General features: G+C 35.9%; 2 protein-coding genes across 3 annotated transcripts; both read right to left on the reverse strand.

The window, feature by feature from the left end:
* Window positions 1–3277: 3277 nt before the first annotated feature.
* LOC124921202 lies at window positions 3278–4424 on the reverse strand. Of its 2 annotated transcripts, none has more exons than XM_047461831.1 (3): window positions 3955–4424; window positions 3656–3762; window positions 3278–3583 (listed from the first exon to the last, which is right to left on the reverse strand). In XM_047461831.1, the coding sequence occupies exons 1-2, from the start codon at window positions 4331–4333 to the stop codon at window positions 3683–3685; spliced, it is 459 nt and encodes a 152-aa protein (XP_047317787.1). In that variant the 5' UTR covers window positions 4334–4424; the 3' UTR covers window positions 3278–3583; window positions 3656–3682. The 2 variants fall into 2 exon arrangements, with proteins under 2 accessions (XP_047317787.1, XP_047317786.1); XM_047461830.1 differs by having other exon boundaries at window positions 3278–3528; window positions 3955–4423.
* A 188-nt stretch (window positions 4425–4612) lies between these two features.
* Window positions 4613–6857, reverse strand: LOC124920211 (BTB/POZ domain-containing protein DOT3). The gene is made up of 5 exons (XM_047460648.1): window positions 6782–6857; window positions 5819–6708; window positions 5463–5748; window positions 5271–5399; window positions 4613–5194 (listed from the first exon to the last, which is right to left on the reverse strand). Exons 2-5 carry the CDS (start codon window positions 6613–6615, stop codon window positions 4805–4807), a joined length of 1602 nt encoding a protein of 533 aa, XP_047316604.1. The 5' UTR covers window positions 6616–6708; window positions 6782–6857; the 3' UTR covers window positions 4613–4804.
* Window positions 6858–20585: the final 13728 nt, after the last annotated feature.

The raw sequence follows: 20585 nt of genomic DNA on the forward strand, positions 1-20585 counted from the left end.
CTGGAAAAGAAAAACGATGATCTTGTGGCCGAAGTAAAGGCACTAACTGAGCAGATGGCCGAAATTCTAAAGGCCAAGGAAAACGCAGATGCCGCGGCCATAGAGGCCGATGCTCTAGTTGCAAAGAGGGTCCAAGAAAGGCTGGACGCCGAAGCCAGCAAGGACAAAGAGCCGCAGCGAGTATCTCAGATGACCGACGAAGAAATAGAGGCCGAAAGAGCAAGAAGGGGCGAGGCCTTATTCCCAGGATATGCCGAGAAAGTGGCCAGACTGGCTGCGGACGATGCCGCACGACTGGAACGGGAAGCACGAAGGCTGGCCGACTTTGCAAAGGAAAATGAGAAAAAGAAGAAGGCAGCCGCTTCCGTTTCAGCACCAGCAACTTCCGTTTCAGCACCGGCAGCCTCAGCTTCGGCATCAAAGAAAAGAAAGCGGCCGGCCAGTAAGAAAGTTCGAATTCTCGAGACGCTCAACACGATCTCTGAACCGGCAGAAACGGACCCCTCGCAGCAAGCCGACCTAATCGAGGAGGAAGTCGTAGAACAGTTGCGGTCCCGATCAAAAAGGCCACGATCTTCCCAGCCGCAACCGCCACCACCACCGAAGAGAAAGAAGAGTGCCTACGAATTCACGGACTCAGAATAGGGACTATCCCTCTTTTTCTTACTTACCTTAGTATTTTTGCTTAGTGCTTTCCGGTTATCTATGAATATATAAAGTTATTTTTGAATACCGGCCTTATTTTGCATTTCTACATAATTTTGATAATTTTAAATAAAATAATCAAAAAGGGAGAAATTGTTAGATAAAAGATAGAGATTCATCCAAAACCCCTCCCCCAAAATTTTTCGAAAAATTCTCTAACTCTTTTTCAAAATCGGCCAAACAAAACAACCGGCCTACGGTTGCAAACTTACATAATTTTGATAATTTTAAATAAAATAATCAAAAAGGGAGAAATTGTTAGATAAATTCATACCGGTTCAAATAAACCTAACTTAAACAAACTTCCTACGCAGGAACAAGGAACCGGACCGGATGAACAAGAAAATCAACTGAAGAAACCGAACCGGTCAAGCCACCAAACCAATCAAGAATATTCGGTACGCGACCGCACAGAGGAAGGATCGGCCAAAGCCTAAAAGCCAGATCCATCAAATAGCCGATCAACCCTCAAGACAAACATAACCGAAATAAGCCCGGTCACTTCACTATCAAAAGATATTCGGCCAAGTCAAGCGGCCAACCCAGGCCAAGTCAAGAGGCCGACCTGCACAAGAAGACACTTTGGGTATCTGTTGAGAATGATACCAAAGAAACAGACTGAATACATCCATATCCATGCAAGTCTGAGGAAAGACTGTAGGCTGCAGAAAACAGTACTACCGGATCTTTCTACTTCGGGATAAGCCAGAAAGGAAATCTTCAAAGTACAGACAACTGTCCAAGCAGACAGTGCCTACATTGAGTAAAAGACAAACCCAGCAGGTTTGCTTTACAGACCGGCAGGTCTGAAACAGGATGCCAGGTCTGAGATTGACCGTCAGGTCTGAGGAGAAGACCGCAGGTCTGAGACACTGGATCACTGCATCTCTGATCAGCCAATCAGATTCAAGGCTTTGAAATATGACCGTTGGCATATTTCACCTATAAAAGGAGGCAGTTGCAGAAGAGTAAATGCGGGATACTAAGCGGGACATTTTTGAGCAATTACTAAGAGTGACATTAAGGGACATTAAGTGAGACAAGTGAAGCGTTGAGAGCATTTACTACAAGTGATAACAGTGTGGTATTCTAAGAAAGCCTAAGTGCTAAATTCTAAGTGTGTGCTACAATTTCGGTGTGAATTGTAAGAGTGTTATCGAGCAGGAAATAAGTCTCGATCGGATTGTACTTGTATTCCTTAGTGAATATCCTTCTCGCGGTTTCGAGAGGAAGGGGTGACGTAGGAGTTTTATCTCCGAACATCCATAAAATCTGTTGTGTTATTTACTTTCTGTTGGCTTCATTACATGACCGACTAATTTATCCATACCGCTCCAAACCGACTCCATACTGATCATACCGAATATCCAGATAACCGAAACCGACCCACCATTCTTCAAATCTCCATCATCCGAAACCGATTCCGCCTATCATACACATGTACCGCTTCAACTTGAAAGCAAACCTCTTCCGCGCTTGAACCTAGTTCAAGGGTTTGTGACAGGTTGTGTAGTATTGAAACCCCGGTGTTAATCTCTAACCGGATTAATCACCACCCTACGAGTGAAAACCGCTAACCGGTCCAACCCCCGGTCCACCAGCGGCGACCTAGATCCTAACAGACTTTATCCCATGATTTTATTTTGTTTTAAACTTAATTTTATATTAAAATGAATGCACGATGCGTTCAACGTGGAGAAACTCAAATAAAACAAATAAAAATCAACCGGAGAATTTTAAATTTCAATAAAATTCAAAAGTTTACTAGTCCCATTTTTCGGATTAAAGTGAACACGTATAATATTAATAATTTGACACAATTGTACACATAATTTTTCCTTTTGAAAACTTTTTTATTTATTTTCTTTTCAGATATCTACCACATAATTGTACACATATTTTTTCCTTTGAAAACTTTTTTATTTATTTTCTTTTCAGATATCTACCACATAATAAGGCTTTTCAAACGTCCACAATGTTATTGCTAAAACTAGAGTCAATCCATTTGACCCTAAAGTCGTCAATATTTGTTGTGTAACCAATTGAAAATGCAGAATATTCTGCATAAGAGTATAAGCACTTAATAAGCACTTAATAAGGTCGCAATGAGAATGTTAACCTATTAGGAAGTTAAAATCCCTTTTTAAATATAAGACTCCTCCATTGATTTATGGACACTAGTTTTTGTACAGAAGATTTTTTGAAATCATTTGTTGATCTTATGGACAGCTCAAGACTTGAGAGATTATTTAACTCAATACTTTTTTTAAATGGTCCTTTGTCTCAAAACTTAAACCCGAATAAACTAAAATCCAGCTTATGTTATGAAAATGAGCATTTGTATTCTATCACTCAACTATTGTGAGTTCTTTGAGACATGAGAACTAGTTACATTTCTGCAGAAAAGACAACAAATTATCCACATTCGAATTGATCATTACATTTATTCAATGCATTACTAAACAGTTAGTCTAACATTAGACATCCCTTTCTCTTTGCACCTACAAGTCTCTTGTTGCTAACTAAATTGAAGGATTGTTTTGTTCAAATCAATCAATTTAAGCAGTTCATCAAAAGAAACATGATTATTTTATTGAATTCAACCAACCATATAACATATTATAGTCCATATGTTCCAAGAAGAACAGAAATAAGGAAAGCAAATTGAGAATTTGGATAGATAGTAGACTGAAAAAGTCAGCAACTTCTTCTTATCATCTTCAGTCATCTCTACTCACTGTACAAATGGTGTATATATCTCATCTCAAGAGCTTTCCCTTTCCGCACATTTGAAGTTATACGTATATACAAAGATGAAGCGGTCTGCAAAACTCCATTTCAATGTAAACAAACTCATTAAGATTGTCTGTCTGTCTGTCTGTTAATACAAAGTTTAACATTTCAGGAATGAAGAAAGAAAGAAAGAAAGATTTGGGATTGAAAAACTCACCCCCAGCAACTTAAGTATACACGCATCTCAATCTTCATCGTCACTATTAACATGAACCTTCACTTCAACCTCACCTCCCTCAAGAACAGGATGTGTTGGAGCACTTGCTGCAATCAGCCAACCAAACACATCAGCCATTTATGAAAAAGAACAAGAATTTTCAAAAACCCAATTGCAGAAACATTAATAAAGGATCTGCCATTTAGATTAACCAAAACATCAAACCATATATGAGAAAAAGAAGAAGAATTTTCAAAAACCCAATAAAGGATCTGCCATTTAGATGATCCAATCAATACCTTCAATGAAGAAAGCGGATGAGGGCCAACCTCGTGAGGAACTAAGGGACATGGCCTCATCTTCTGATAGAGGGGAAGCCAATTTCCTTATAATATCGACAACCCCAGAAGGGCGATTACGGGGAGGAACCCAATAGGAGGAACCGGGTCGGAAAGGGAGCCAATCGGGTGCAGCACGTTTGACGATGATGCCATGGATAACATCTTCAAGCCTGCGCATATCCATAACCTCAAAATCTCCGTCAGATTCTAGGTCTATGTCAATCAATTGGCCTTTTCCAGATAGATTCGATCTGGTTCTGTTGGTTATGAGAAAAGGACGGATGGATGCGCAAGGACATGAAGAAATGGATAACCCTATTCGGAGGAGACGCGCCATGAATGAATTGAAATATCAAACGGAGAAGAAACGATTGCAGAGAGAAGCCGAGGACAGGAACTAGATCGAGGCCCACGATTTGCCTTTTACAAGCGACCAGCGACTTAGATTAAGCTAGGCCTTGTTTGTTTATGTTTTTACCTTCTTTTTGTTTTCATTTTTTATTTTTTACTTGTTTTTTATGGGTAAGTAAAGTAACTATTTATTATAATTTTGGCACCATCAAAATCATTATTAGAGTGAAAATGAAATTTATTTTTATTTGGTTTAAAATTTGACAATTACATTAATAAGTTGTTACATTTAACTCTTACAATAACAAGAATACACTGCCTTGTTTAATTTGAACACCACATTTCTATCAAATTTCCTTGTCTAATGACCATTTCATTTCAGAACAAAAGTGTTTTCAAATAAGGTAAATTGTTCCTTATCTACAATTGATTGATGATTTTCGAGAAGGCCGGTTAGCTAATACGTCGAGGATAGCCTTCGCCGAAGACTTATTCTACTACTACCACCGTTATAAGAAGGTCGTTCGCCACCTTCTCGTCGATGTTCATTGTGGTGGTCGACATCTTTTCTATTGAAAATGCCCGATTTCTTGATTTTCTTCCAACCATTAGCCCAACCCGATACAGATTTATGTCTATAATTTAGCTTATGATCACATTCCTTTTGTAACTCCATATAATCCTTTTGAAGCTCTTGCATATCAATCTTCACTTTCTCGAGTTCAATTTTAAGTATCTTAATCTCCTTAGTATTCGACCATGAACTACCCTCCTCCTGGTCCGACGCCTCCTCCTTCCTTTTTGTCCTCGACGCTTCCCTCAATTTTACTTGCTCCGAGAACAACACCTGTTTATTTGAAAAAATAAATTGATTTCAAATAAATTTGTTAACGTTTTCTCGTATACCCAATTCAGGTAACTACCTGGATGATCGTTCGAAGGGGTAATCGATCGTTTTGTGCAGCGTGGGAACATGCATCTGGCGACAGCTTATCGCAATCCATTATTTTCGATACCCGTCTTCTATCGTGTTCAGACAACAAAGGATGTGTCTGCAATTTGAAATTCAATTCAGAAATCAATTTGGAATGTGATCAAATAATTCAATATATTACCTTGAGGTAGGTATCAATTGCTCTATAGAGACCATCATGGCATGTTCTTGCGTTTGCAGGCAATCCTTCAGCCAACGCCTGAAACTTTGCGACCGAGAGATTCGGTTCTCTCGCGATTTCAGCTAAGTAACTGTCTAGTAATTTTCCAATGCTTAATCTTCCAGGTTTTGGTGGTGGTTGTTGTTGCTGTTGATCATGATCATCTTCATCGTTCATCAAGAAATAATACTCTATGATTCTCTGTACTGCGCTTATATTGTGCATTGTGAAGCAATCTTCTGGCGATCTGTAGTATGAATGATTTAGTAAACACAAATTCAAACAGAGGTATGAACAGCGGCGGTGAGTGTACTCACTTATTAGGGTTAGGGTTAGGGTTAGGGTTAGCATTTGCGTGATTAGGAACCAGAAGGTCGTTTACGTCGGCGTCTTCTAAAACCATTCCAATTCGTTTCTCGAGCTCTGAAATTAGGGCTGGCGATGCGGCGTAAACATGAGCAATCTTTAACATCCATAGTAGGAATTTACATGGAACTGCTTCCTTTTGAGAAGGAAGTATGCTCACTAGGTTTTCCACAAGCAGTTTTTGTTCTTTACAATGACGAACAGAATCGCCATCTTCTTGCGTTGTTGATCTTCCACTCGAAACGCTCCACTGTACTCTATGTAATAATCCTCCTTTAAACTGATCCATTTCCATTCTCGGTAACCACTTCCTCGCGCAGTGCATTATACACGATCCGATCAATTCAGGTTTTACACCTTTCGCTTGTACGGTCGCGACGATCCTTGTGAAATGATCCACCCGGAGTGACGCCATATCGTCAAACCACCAGTCCTGTCCATTGATCTCGTCTCCTGCGGAGGCGGAAGCGGTTTCTCTGGAGACTTTACAGGAAATGGAATCACAACAACGTCGGACAATCTGGAGACTGTCTGCCCATGGGGATAAAGTTTCGCATGATTTGAGAACTGTAATTGTGTCTGTCCAGGAAGAAAGGACTACAAAGGTGAAGAATGCTTCTGTTTTGGCAATGAGATTACCGTCTTCATACGCCTCTGTCATTTCCAGAAACTCCGACGCGCATCTCAGTGCTGCGACGTTGGTAGGGTTTAGAGTTATGGGGAGGCCATAGCAGAATTTGAGTGTCATTTCAAATGTTTCTGATCCTCCGGGGAAATCTTCGAGACTGATAAGGTCTGTTTCTGATTGAGCTATTAAGCCACATTTTGAAATCAATGGATACTGTTGATCATAACAGAGAATGAGAAATGAAAACTTTGAATATGTGTATGGGATAGTTCATATATATACTTGCCTTATGAACAGAAATGGTGATACCATTGATTTGAATTGATAGATCAGTTGGAATCTGGTAACTCGCCAACCTGCAAGATGATTATAATTAGATAATGAATCTTTTGAAACGTTACATGTTCATAATCTGATACAATTATTACCATGAATGGTCTGGATTGTGTATAGGAGGAGGAGAGTTTTCAAGTTGGAGCTGAGCCATGGCGATGGAGAAGAATGGCTGTAATGTTCTTCAGCTTTAATGGAGATTGGAGAAGAAAGAACATTAATTGATGAAAGAACATTATGTGGTAGGAAGGAAAGACAGTGGTATGTCATTTAAGAACAAAGAGGGAATGTTTATCAGACATATCTAAATCAGAACACGTAAATACTTTTGTAGCCATGAGACTAGTCTTCAGATTTTTACTGTAATTAATTTGTAGTATAAAAGTTATTACTCTATCTTTCATTGGGGCCAAGGTGTTTGTTTTGGCCACCACCAGTTGTTTTTGAGGGGAAATTTGACGAAATAACCTTAAAAATTGGGTTATTTGAGTTGGTGGTAAATTATAAATTTAATTGCATTCGTGGTCTTTTTATTTTTTTTTGACGAAATTGACCTTGTAGCGAAACGCTAAGGGACTTAGCGTTTCGCTAAGTGGATTAGGTTTAGTATAAATACTCTAATTTTTCCATTTCCTTCATTTTCTTTCTCTCTCTTCCCTCTCTTCTCTTGTTCTTTCTTTGACGGCGGCGACGGAGGCGGCGGGGCTTACATGATCTTGATTTCAAACTCTAACCTAAATCGATTTATGTTTTTATTTAGATGATCTTCATTTCAAACTCTAACCCTAAACTTATTTTGCATGTAGGTGAATGATTCTAAGGATTTGAAGGTCGAAGAAAAAAGGAGAAGAAGATCTTTATTTCAAACCTTAACCTAATTTGATTTATGTTAATGTTTCCATTATCTTATCTTCATTTCAAACCCTTCGATTTAACTTGTTCTTATTTGGTTCATATTGGTTCCGTTTCAGGGACGTTTCGCTAAGTGCTTATCGTTTCGCTAAGTGCTTATCGTTTCGCTAAGTGTTTATCGTTTCGCTAAGTGCTTATCGTTTCGCTAAGTGTTTATCGTTTCGCTAAGTGTTTATCGTTTCGCTAAGTGCTTATCATTTCGCTAAGTGCTTATCGTTTCGCTAAGTGCTTATCGTTTCGCTAAGTGCTTACCGTTTCGCTAAGTGTTTACCTTTTTGTTTCTTTAGTTGTAAAGAATTGTTTTTGTTATTATATGTTATCCCCGCAACGACGTTTCTTTTTTAGACCTTGTTCGGATAAGGGTATGAAAAAAATGTTTTATGCAACTAATTGAAAATTTCACTGAAATCTCTTGCATATGATGCAGACTGATAAGGAGTCAAAGATGATGAGCGATAATTATAATCCATTTTTTTGAAGATCATCACTTATTGTTGCCTTTATGATGAAGACTCTTTGTTTAGATCGGGATCGATGAAATGATGTATTATTATTAGTTATGTGTGTGTGAATTCTACTTAAGATTAAGATGATGACGATGTTTTGCTGTTTGTTGCAGCAAATACAGTTCATGTTCTTTCTTTTTATAAGGTTGCTAGAGACAACTAAACTAAACTTGACTATGTAGATATAATTGTTTTAACTTGTGTGCTTCTTGTGGCATTAATATATAATGTTCCTTTTTTCAGTACTTTTGACATTCATCATCTTTTTATTTTGATTGTTTTTATATATGATTAAAAACAAATTATAGAGTTTACTCTTAAAAAGTATATTAGTTATTGTAAGACATGAGAAAATAGACTATAAATATCCAAAACAAACCACAAATATATCACTATATTAACTGTGATTTTATGATGGGGATTTAGTCGTCGCGATCTCTTTAAGATTCAAGAGGTACTCTTCGTGACACCTTATTCCTACTATCGGGTCAGTTTTGATACAAGTATCATTACCCGTGAAGAAATATATACTAAAAGTACCTCGAGACTAGTATAATCAAGCTCAAGAGACTAGTATATTCAGTTTTGACAAATATACTAAATACCCTATAAAGGTATTTATAGTTTATTAGTGAAGTACTTATTTACAGTAATTGATACAAATAAACAAATAATCTTTGCTCTTGCTAACACTACAAAAAGTTTCGGGGCTCCTGCTAGCACTACAAAAAGCTCTGGTCCTTTCCTCGGGTTCATAGAGTCGTGTTTCGTTTACCAACAACGGAGGACCCCACAATGCAGGTAGCAACAACAGTTAGGAACAAGATGTCGTCAGCCTCAATGAAACTCCAAAAAACATTTATTGGAAAGTTTATTGTGTTTTTTTTCGCTTCTATTTCTGTTTCCTCTTAGAGGAGATCAACATTTTTTAATTCCATCATATTCTTTGAAAGCATTTATGTTTTGTTCTAATTTAATAACATCATATTCAAAAAAATGTTATCTAATAAGTGTAAGATAATGATAGCCTGAAAAAAATTGATCAATAATACAAAATTTGGTGGCAAAAACATATACAAATGCTAGACAAACCAAATATAGCGAATGATGAGACTGCTGATTGATGAAATAGCTAGACAACTCGATATAGCAAACATATTAGGAAATGTGTTTTAAAATCAAAGTTTCATCGAAATGGATGTAAAGAAGAAACTCGTCATTATCTGTAATGACAATATTATCTGATTTATTTGCAGAGAACATCATCTATTATTGCAGCCAAACTTGAACATATACAAACAAACAAAAGAAGTAAGAAAAGAGAATTGTGATCAAATTCATTAGTAACCAATGGCAATTATAACAATGACAGAATTACAACAACAATAACCAAAATTACAAAGCCAAAAAACACCAACTTCATCAACATCCCACCTCTCTTTCTTTCTTTCTCTCTAGCTATATTTAAAAATTACAACAAATTATCTTCCTTCAATCTCCCCTGTCTGGATGATGTATATGTTTCTTCTCCATGTCTTGACGGGGATTGGGGAAGAAGTGGAAGAAGATTACCTCAAATCCAGCGCTTGCGTCCTCCTCGTGAGTTATGAGCTCCTTGAAACCACCTATCCCATCCTACCACTGCTGGACCTTTAGTGCTGCATGCAGTTCAGTTTAGTTCATTCTCAACAATGTTAATCATCTATCATCTATCTATCTACTACTGCTCTTAACTCTTTCTATAAATCAAACAGTTAACAACAAATAAAATGTAAAGGGATTGATGAAATTGTATATACATAGGGAGCAAAAGATTAGACAGACTTTGTCCAAGATTATCTATCATCTATCTATCTACTACTGCTATTATTTCCGTTTATTGATTATCTAAATACATAATGATCTCCAATATACACCATAAGAAAATATATCTATGTATTTTAAACAGGCAAATTTTGTCCAAAATTATCTAAATGGTTGAAAATGCTTAACATATCCTTTGTATTATGTATAATCTTCAAAAGAGATGGGAAAATCTCTAGATAGCTTAACAATGCATAATAATAATAATAAAAAAAAATAGGGTTCAATATATCCATTTCGAAATGCTAAGCACTTAGCGAAACGCTAAGCACTTAGCGAAACGCTAAGCACTTAGCGAAACGCTAAGCACTTAGCGAAACGCTAAGCACTTAGCGAAACGGAAAGTAAACCCTAAACAACAGATTCGAAGATGCATAAACCAAACATCAATAATAAACTTGAAGTATCATAGGATAAACGTACCAAGTGGAACCATGTTTGTGCTCGTCGTGGATTTTGCCGTCGCCGCCGATCGCCGCCGATTGCCGCCGCCCAGCTTAGAGAGAAGGAGGAGAAGAGCGGGAAGAGAGAGAAGGAGAAAAAAAGAAATGAAAAAAAATAGGCTGTGATATATTAAATAGTAAGGGTAATCTGGACATTTCACACCTTACCACTTAGCGAAACGCTAAGTCCCTTAGCGTTTCGCTACAAGGGCAATTTCGTCAAAAAAAATAAAAAGACCACGAGCGCAATTTAATTAGTAATTTACCACCAGCTCAAATAACCTCATCTTTGAGGTTATTTAGTCAAATTTCCCGTTTTTGAGACCATAAACTTAATAGTAGTACAAAAATTACAAAATAATTTTAGATAATACTAATACTCCCAGATGTTAAATAGTAGTTGTTTGGCATGATACAAATAGAATTATAATAAACAGTGTCTTCCAGACATCCTGGATTTATTCACTAAACTTTTGGTCCCCTTGCTGTTTTTTTGCTCAATTTTATTTGTTTTGATTTACTTGTTTATTCATGTTTTTTTTTTCTTTCATCAGGGGATGTACTTTTTTTTTTTGTAACAATTGATGTACTATATTGATAATGGGCTGGATTAGGCATGTTCAATTACCACCATTTATATTAATAATTGGTTTACCGATCGATATTTGTATCGGTTTCGGTCGATTAATCGTGTCTAACTGATAATTCGGTCGGTTTAAAAGTTTTTAAGTTAATTAATTGATTTGTACTTAAAAACATTTTTTCTATCGTCCCTCCCATCACCAAGATATCACAATTCTATTGTCTCTTCCAACCTTCCCCCAACAAAGATCTGGAAAGAAGGTCCAGAGATCCAGTCTGTTGACTTCACAGAAAAAGGAGAGCGGATGGTTCGACATTCTTCTTAAGAACCGAACACAAAATAAAATCGAGTAAGACAATACATTATAATAAAATAATGATTACATTTATGCACTTACAAGTAGGTTCATTATAAGGATACAAAATGTTTGTCTGAATTTTTTAAGAGGTAAAAACAAACGAAAAAGAGATGTTGAAAAAATAGCTTAACCAATATAAAAATAGTTTTGTAAACCTAGAAAACTTTTAGTTCCGTAATAAGCACAAGATTCGAAAATTTTAACATTGACTTGTGTGTCAAAAATCTTAAATAATTCCTAACAGTTTTTTAAATTAATTACACTAATTTAAATAATCTGGAGATTTAAAGTAATCAATTACAATTTGAGTTTTAGAAATTCGTTATTTAAATTAATTTAAAATAATTAATTTAAAAGATTTTTTTATTTGAAACAAATCGACAATTAATTTTTGAAAATCAATAAAAAAAAATGTATGCGTGTACAAACGTATTTTTAACTAGAGTTTCTTCAAGTTCATAGTTTGGTGATACTCGGGAAAGAGCTTTCGCGCTTCATCCTCCGTACCTGTTTTAAAAACGGTCTCTACTTATAAATTTGGTTTTGAAAATTGATTGTATAACGTGTTATTTTAACCGATTATTTTGTTGGTCCTAAACATTCATATATTTGTGCGTATTTAAAGAATTTTAACAACAAATAATTAAATGCTGGTAACTATTGCGGATGACGTTTGACTAGTGAGAAAAATATCTGAAGAGCATTAGTTTTTAAATGTATTAGGGTTTAAAAATAAATCTTAAACAGACCTTTATCAAAATATTTTGTGTGAAAATATCCCAAAAATATTTTAAAATCATTTTCTAATTTTCCGGGATTTTTAGAAAATGGTTTAGGGTTCCAAAATTAGAAAAATATTTTTGAAATTTTAAAAGAGGAACCAAACAAGCATTAGGACCGGTGTCCTAGGTCATGGGTTCGTTTAATTAGTCGGGGTTAAAAAGCCCTCAATCTTGGTCGGAGACCCTCGGTTTGGGTTTAGGATCCTCGGTCAGGGTGCGGAAGTCCCTCAGTCGTAGTGTTAGGGCCTCTCAGTCCCTAGCTAGAATTCTTGGTCGGATTTCAGAATTCTCTGTCCTTGATGAAGACATCAGTCGGACCTCTCGGTCCTGGATAAAAAGCCTCGGTCGGACCTCTCGGTCCTGACTCAAATTTATCGTTCGGACCTCTCGATCTTGACCGAGGAACCTCGGTCCTCAAGACCATCAAAATTACAGGTTTTGGAATTTTGATGGAGGTTTGGATCATTTGATCCAAAAGCTTGGGTAGCTTCACAAAGCTCCTAGAAACATTAAAATCACCATCCCAAGGTGTCATTTGACTTGGGTGATGATCAATTCATTCAAAACATTTTATGGAAAAAAATCGGGTTTTTATTTTATTTTAAAGTTGTTGTGAAGTATATAAGGAGTTTACCAATAACTTCCTTATACTTCATATATTTGATTGATACCACCAAAATATGAACACTTACTGTTTATTTGGACCAATTCAAAACTCAAAATTTATAATTATTTTGAAAATTTTAATTTAGATAAAACATGATCAGGATGGATCAAACATGATCCAAATAGTTGTCCAACATCATTAGAAACATGTTGGGAAGTTTTTTAAGTTGTTCTTGAGAATTAGCCCAAGAATAAAAAACTCAATATTTTGATTTTCCAAATTCAAATTTGGGTTTTTCTTTTTAAGAACGATTGATCGGTTCTGGCTTTCACGGAAAGCTTATAAATGATCACAGGATCGATTTCCAATCATCAAATTCAAAGACTAGACATCATACAAGCTTATGAAAATTGAAATATAAAAATTTTAATTTCAAACTGGAAGTATGAATTAAATGATGATTGAAAGCTTACCACCAAGTGTTGGAGAACATTCCTTAGAGTTTAAGGAAGCTTTTTGGATGCTCAGATCTAAGCTTTAAAGTCTTACACGAAGATTTCAAAAATCCAGCAATCTAAGCTTTAAAGCCTTATTCGGGTTGAGTCGTAGTTGATATTTCCTGATCCATTGCAGGTTTTTTTGAGGTTTTAGACATGTCCTTCTCAATCATTCGATTTGACGATCATGTCATCGACATATACCTCCACTTCTTTGTGGATCATGTCATGAAGGATCATAGTGGTTTCCCTTTGATAGGTGGCTCCCGCGTTCTTAAGACCAAAAGGCATGACATGATAACATAAGATTCCTACTTCTGTTATGAATGTGGTATTTTCCTTGTCTTGCGGGGCAATTAAGATTTGGTTGTATCATGAAAATACATCTATTAATGATAACAATTCATGACCGTCAGCGTGGTCGACCAATATGTCGATGTGTGGTAGCGGGAAGTGATCTTTAGGACTGACCTTATTTAGATCCTGATAATCTACACACACGTATTTTCTCGTATTTATTTATAATGGGGACTGTGTTATCTATCCAGGTAAGATATTCCACTACTTTGAAGAATCAAGCTTCGAGTTGCTTTGGGACTTCTTCTTTGATCTTAATCATGACTTCCTCTTTCATCCGTCTGAGCTTTTCCTTTATTGGCTTAGCGTTAGATATGGAGGAATGTGATGTCGCGTGATCTTTGGATCAATGACTGTCATATCCTTGTATGACTAGGTGAAGACATCTTTGTTGACTTTCAATAGCTCAACTAACTCTAGACATTCTTGCGGGTTTAAACTTTTGGTCGATCAATGCGATCTAAGGATCGTCGACCGTGTTTAAATTGATTTTGATTGTCTTTTTAGCTGAAAATACAATCTCGTCCTCAATTTCTAAGAAGTGTTTGGTTTTGAGGTTTAAATTAGAGTAAAAGGAAAGATCATCCGTACTCATACATTCGAAGTCAACTTTTGATGATATATCGAGGGGTTTATTACATGTAAGAAAAGATGATCTAACAAGATCATTGTTCTTAGATTTCTTACAATGTACAGTATTTGACATCTCTCTACACATGAGAGGAGAAAAAATTATATTTTTGTCGAATAGAGTATAAACGGATGAAAGGGAATTGGTTTCTTGGAGATCAGAAGAGCTAACTTCCTAGGCTGGATCAACTGTCTTGGGAATCCGAGCCAAGTTTTCTAGGGCGTCGCATCAATAGTCCATTCTTTTCCTAATCACGCAAACAAAAAGATTAGGAATATGAGAATAATTTGAAAAGATTTCAAGATCTAGAAAATGTCTATGTAAATCTAGATTGTTAAAGGGTTCGGGGAAGTCAAAGCATATGGCACTTTATCCCTCACAGATGAACTGTTCATTCAAGGTTGGCGGAACAATTATGCATCATTTTAATATCATTTCCTTTCATATCTCTTCGAATCTTATAGGGACATATCCTAAACTGTGGCGATCTATATTACAATATGGTTGCGGGAATGATGGCATGCCATTGACGTTCGGGTATAAGCCCATGTCAGTGAAATATCTCATTATGCACATCATTCTAATAGAGGGGAGACTAAACGTACTAAAGTTAGGGTGTTTGGATGATTCCTTATCTTCTTAGAAGATTGGACATATCTCGAACCCGCTTAGTTCAACCACAAGAGAGTTAATATGGGTAAATCCAATTATTGTTGCGGTGTCAGTTTTTCCATTGACCGTAATAACTTGATCGTTGGCTATGGATCTGAGCTTTTGATGCAACGTAGAGGTTATAAAGCTTTGGCTTGGTGTAGTCATGGTCTCCCTAAGATCAAGTTATAGGAATGTTGCATGTTGATGACGCAAAAGTCAACTTGAAAGGGTATGTCGGCCACTCGAACGGTGCACTTGAGGCAACCCATTATCTCACGGCGGGAGTTATCGAAGCCTCTAACACACATGTTAGATGGTATGATCTTGTCTCGGGATACACATATCTTTTCAAGAGTCTTCTAAGGACATATGTTGAGAACGGATCCGTTGTCTATCAAGACCATTATAACGGTCTTTCTCTCCATTTGCACAGAAATTTAGAGGGCTTGATTGTGGTCTGATTCGGCTGATGGAAGATCCTTGTCTTTAAAGTCGGTCATGTTATGTTGGGAACTAGCAGAAATGATTTTTGTTAATTTTTATGGAGTAGTGTTGGCATGGACATTAGTCTTGCTTAACTCATTGAGGATTACTTTCATGTGTTCAATGGAGTACATCAAGATTTCTCAGATGGAAATGTTAACATTCATTATTTTTAGTTGACTCAGGAGGATATCTCATAGGTTAAGAGTTATGAGCTCATCTTCCTTTCTTTTCCACACTTGTGGTTGGGAAGTGGATGACACATTGGTCGATGTGGTTTTCATGAATCTGGGTTGAAAATCTTTTCAACCACGTGTTGTTGCGATGTTTATCGGGCATAGATATGGGCATTCATTTTTGACTTCCACCATTTAGAATTTTTACCAGAATAGGGATTGGACTTCTTTTTGGACCAAAGATCAATCATGTTGACTTTTGGCTTAGTGTAATGGATCAGGTCCAACAACATGTTGGTGTCAAAGGATGCTTCGTCGATTGTGAGCATGTTGACTTAGTGATCCGGTAACGGATTCTTGGCTATTTCTGGCTTGGCGATCATGTTTTGATCGATCAAATCTTGGAACATATGTTTAAGGGCACTGCAATTGTCAGTGGCGTGACCCTTTTCTTGATGGTAGTTGCACTAAAAATTCTCATACTTTCCCAAGAATGATCCATTCATTCTTGGAGGGAGGGATTTGATAAGATTCTTTTCTTGGAGAATCTTCATTACCTAACTAAAATGCATCCTTAGGTCGTCAAAGACTCTAGGAGGTCTAGGTGTCTTTTGAGGTGTATATTTAGGAGGGGTGGTTGTACCTACTTTATCTTGTGGAGGCTTGTTTGGGCTCGTCTTTTGAGGAGGATGTTTCTACCAGGTAGTGATTACTTGGTGCACTTCTTTCTTTTCATTTCTTGGGAAACGACTTGGAGGTGTGATAGTTTTGACTGATTTTCCCTCTCTCCCTTCTTTTTCAATGGCGTCATCGAGATTATTGCCAATTTTCAGCAATTTCTTCATATTTTGGAATGTTTTAATGGCGAATCCAACGAAATATCGTCCATTAACGCTTTCTAAGATCATATCGATGTGTCATTGTTCTCTCGGAAGGGAATCAATTTCCTCGGCGACAACTTTCCACCTTTCGATAAACACGGAGAATTTCTCATTTTCTCATTGTTTGATATTCTTCAACCTCTTTTCTGGTCGTTTCAGGTTGAGGTTCATAGAGAAGCGTTCTATGAATGATGTAGCCAGTTGTTCGATGCTCTATAGATATACTATGTTTTGTTGGTGATATCATCGTAGAGCAACATTATCGAGGTATTGGGGGGAATAATTGAAGAACTATCGGTTTTCCAAGTCATAATGGAGTCATTATAGAAGTGTACATTTTGAAAAAGATTAATGGATCGCTTTTTTCAATGTACTTAGATATGGCTAATAGCTTAACGCCTAATGGAATGACTGCTCGTTCGGTAGTTTTCATAACATCTTTCCAGTCATAGTGTTCATATGTACTTTTACTCTTAGCCATTTTATTTAGTTGGGCTTGCATTTCCGCATACATGGCTTTAACTTGAGTCATTTGGCATTCATATTCTGTTAGCGGTGATTGATCAGCCACTGAAATTTGTCTTTCATGTGGTCCTAGGGGGTTGAGTACCTCCATTTGTCTTTCATGAATTTGTCTTTCATGTGTCCCATTTTGTGTCTGTGTGGTTTGGTCAAAATCTTCTTGGGAGTCTTCGTAGAGAGAGACTTCCACTTGAGCTTGAGGACTAGTAGGACGGGAGTTGATAGGAGTGAACATAAACGGGATAGGCTGGGTAAGAAATTGAGAGGAAGAAGGCATGTTTTGGAATGTTGACGAGATTTTCTAATTAGCTAAAGAGTTTATGATCAACGCGAGTTGTTTTGTCACATGTTGCAAAGCTGCCTTCATTTCCTAAATTCGGTCGTAGAGACCATTTCAGGTGCTGGGAGTTCTTCGGTCATCTAGTGGCATATAAAACGTCTAGTTTTTGGATCGCTCTTTTTAGGAGTTGTATCGGTTGTTGCAGTCGTGGACTGTTGCGAAAAGAAAGAGGTGAGGGTTTGTAATTGTAACAAAGTACAATGCAATTCATATGCACATAAGATGAGTCTTATGGAATGAACATCTCCTTTATGATTCAAAACCAAACATAGAGTTGTTATACAAAACATACCCGTTAAGTTTGTTACAGACAGATCTTTCTTTGTTGATATTTACAGAGAAAGTTAAAAGGGAAAAAGTGTTGACAGAGGTCACACGTTTTAAGTCCTATTGTAGTCTGTTCCCACACTTGATGGTTCATCCTCCTCATTTTTCTTCACCTGCTTGTATTCCTCGAGAATGACAGTTAGGTAGTTCTTTCGCTCCTTCGGGATGCCCATCTAAGAGGTGTTGTTCCATTTCTCGAGATATCGCACATAGGTCTTGTGGTCGATTGACTTGTCTATAACAATGGAATTTCCCGTATAAGAGGTCATGAGTGTAGTAGGAAGTAACTCATTCCAAGCCCATAAGCATGATCATGGGTTCATAGTCCATCATGTATGCCATCTTCTTGATGGATATCATGAGAGTAACTCCCTGACTTTGTCATCATTCTCTACAAGAGGTCCAAGTGAAGTTTTCCTCATCCTTCGGTATTGAAGATGTTAGAATATATGATAATATATATGTAAGATATTATCACAATACTATATAAATTGTGATAATATCATTAGTATATTATATTATATTATACCATTATTATACTGTATTATATTAGTTTCCTTATAATCTCAATTTAATGTCACATAACCTATGTAATTCAATAAAACATTCTAATACAATCTTCCTTTCTCTCTTTATTCCAACATGGTATCAGAGCCAAACTTTTGTTCTTGAGCTACAAATTTAGTGTTCCGCTGCCTCCATCAATGGTTATCTTAGCCATTGATGGAGGACTCTAATCATTATTATTATTATTATTATTATTATACTTTTTAATAATCTTTTTTTCATTCAAATAATTATGTTGGTGTTCTTAATTTCTTCAGCAATTTTATTCTCTAAGTTTTGTTTTTAGTTGTTGTTTTATCACAGTAGTCAATGCCATATTTTTATTGGTGTTAATTCAATCATATGTGCTCTTTTATTGGTTATTTAGTCAATACACTGTCATTTTCTCGTTAGAATGAGTTTTACATGTGTTGTTTCACACTAGCATTCTATTCTCATGGGATTCTACCTTCTTCGCTAGTTTTTTCTTTAATGCAACACACTGCCATCCCACCGTTGGATGAATTTCGAGACTCACGAGTAACTTCGGAGTTCATTCGGTTGTTGTTTCACCCCAGCATTCATGCCCATGGGATTCTACCTCTTCGTTGGGTTATCCATCAACACATTGTCATCCTTTAACTGGATGGAGGTCACGAGTTTTTGAAGTTTAATTTGAAGAATACAACATCAACATTTTATCATTTTGTCTTCAACCTCAAGTTGTCCAAATGTTTTCCATCTTGAGTTTGAGGAGGGATGTTAAAATATAAGATAATATATATGTAATATATTATCACAATATTATAAATTTTGAAAATATCATTAGTTAATTAATTATATTATATTATATTATATTATATTATATTATATTATATTATATTATATTATATTATATTATATTATATTATTAATTTCCTTATAAGCTCAATGTAATGTGTTATAATACATAACTTATTTAATTCAATATATAACATTCTAATATAATTCTTTATTCTAACATGTTAGAATAAAGAGAAAGAAATTGTATTAGAATATTTTATTGAATTACATATGTTATGTCTATTATACAAACACTAAATTGAGCTTATAAGGAAACTAATATAATATAGTATAATAATGATATAATATAATATAATATAATATACTAATGATATTATCACAATTTATATAATATTGTGATAATATCTTACATATATATTATCATATATTTTAACATCCCTCTTCAAACTCAAGATGGAAAACGCTTGAACAACTTTAGGTTGAAGACGAGATGATGAAATGTTGATGTTGTATTCTTCAAGCTTCAAAAACTCGTGAGCTCCATCCAGTTAAAGAATGACAGTGTGTTGACGGATAAACCAACAAAGAGGTAGAATCTCATGGGAACAGAATGCTGGGGTGAAACAACAACCGAATGAATTCCGAAATTACTCGCGAGTCTCGAAATTCATCCAACGACGGGATGGTAGTGTGTTGCATTAAAGAAAACCAGCAAAGAAGGTATGTAAAATTCCATGGGAATAGAATGTTGGGGTGAAATAACACCTGAAAAACGCATCCTAACGAAAAAATGACAGTGTGTTGACTAAATAACCAATAAAGAAACACATATAATTGGATTAAGGACAATAAAAATATGGCATTGACTACTAGGATAAATCAACAACTGAATACAAAACTTAGAAAATATGATTGTCAAAAAAAGTAAAAACATCAACATAATTATTTGAAAGAAGAAAATATTATTAAATAAAGCATTATTAGATGCAACGGAAGACTATATTTTGTAGCTTAAGAACAAAATTTTGACTATGATATCATGTTAAAATATAAAAGAAAGATTGTATTCAATGGTATATATTGAATTAAATAAGTTATGTCTATAATATAGACATTACATTAAGTTTATAAAAAACTAAAAATATAATATAATTAACTAATTATATTATCATAATTTATAATATTGTGATAATATCTTACATATATATTATCTTATATTCTAAAAGAAGAGAAGGGGACATGATGTCTTTGGGACATACTGGCGGTAGGAATCTAGTTTGTCGAGAAGCCAAATGTAGATAATTAGATATGAGCATTTTTTTTCTTACGGGAGAGATTAAAAATGAGTCATTTAAGCCCATCAGTGTTTCATTCAGAATGATACCTGAGGGGTCTTTGTTTCCCATACGCATGTGGTATACTACCTCTGAGATTTTGGAGGATGACTTATCATCTACTTGAGCCATGAAGAAATGGGCCAACAGGACTATCATTGTCATCAGGGAG

Source organism: Impatiens glandulifera, chromosome 1 (genome assembly GCF_907164915.1).
Source record: "Impatiens glandulifera chromosome 1, dImpGla2.1, whole genome shotgun sequence".
NCBI classification, from domain to species: Eukaryota; Viridiplantae; Streptophyta; class Magnoliopsida; order Ericales; family Balsaminaceae; genus Impatiens; species Impatiens glandulifera.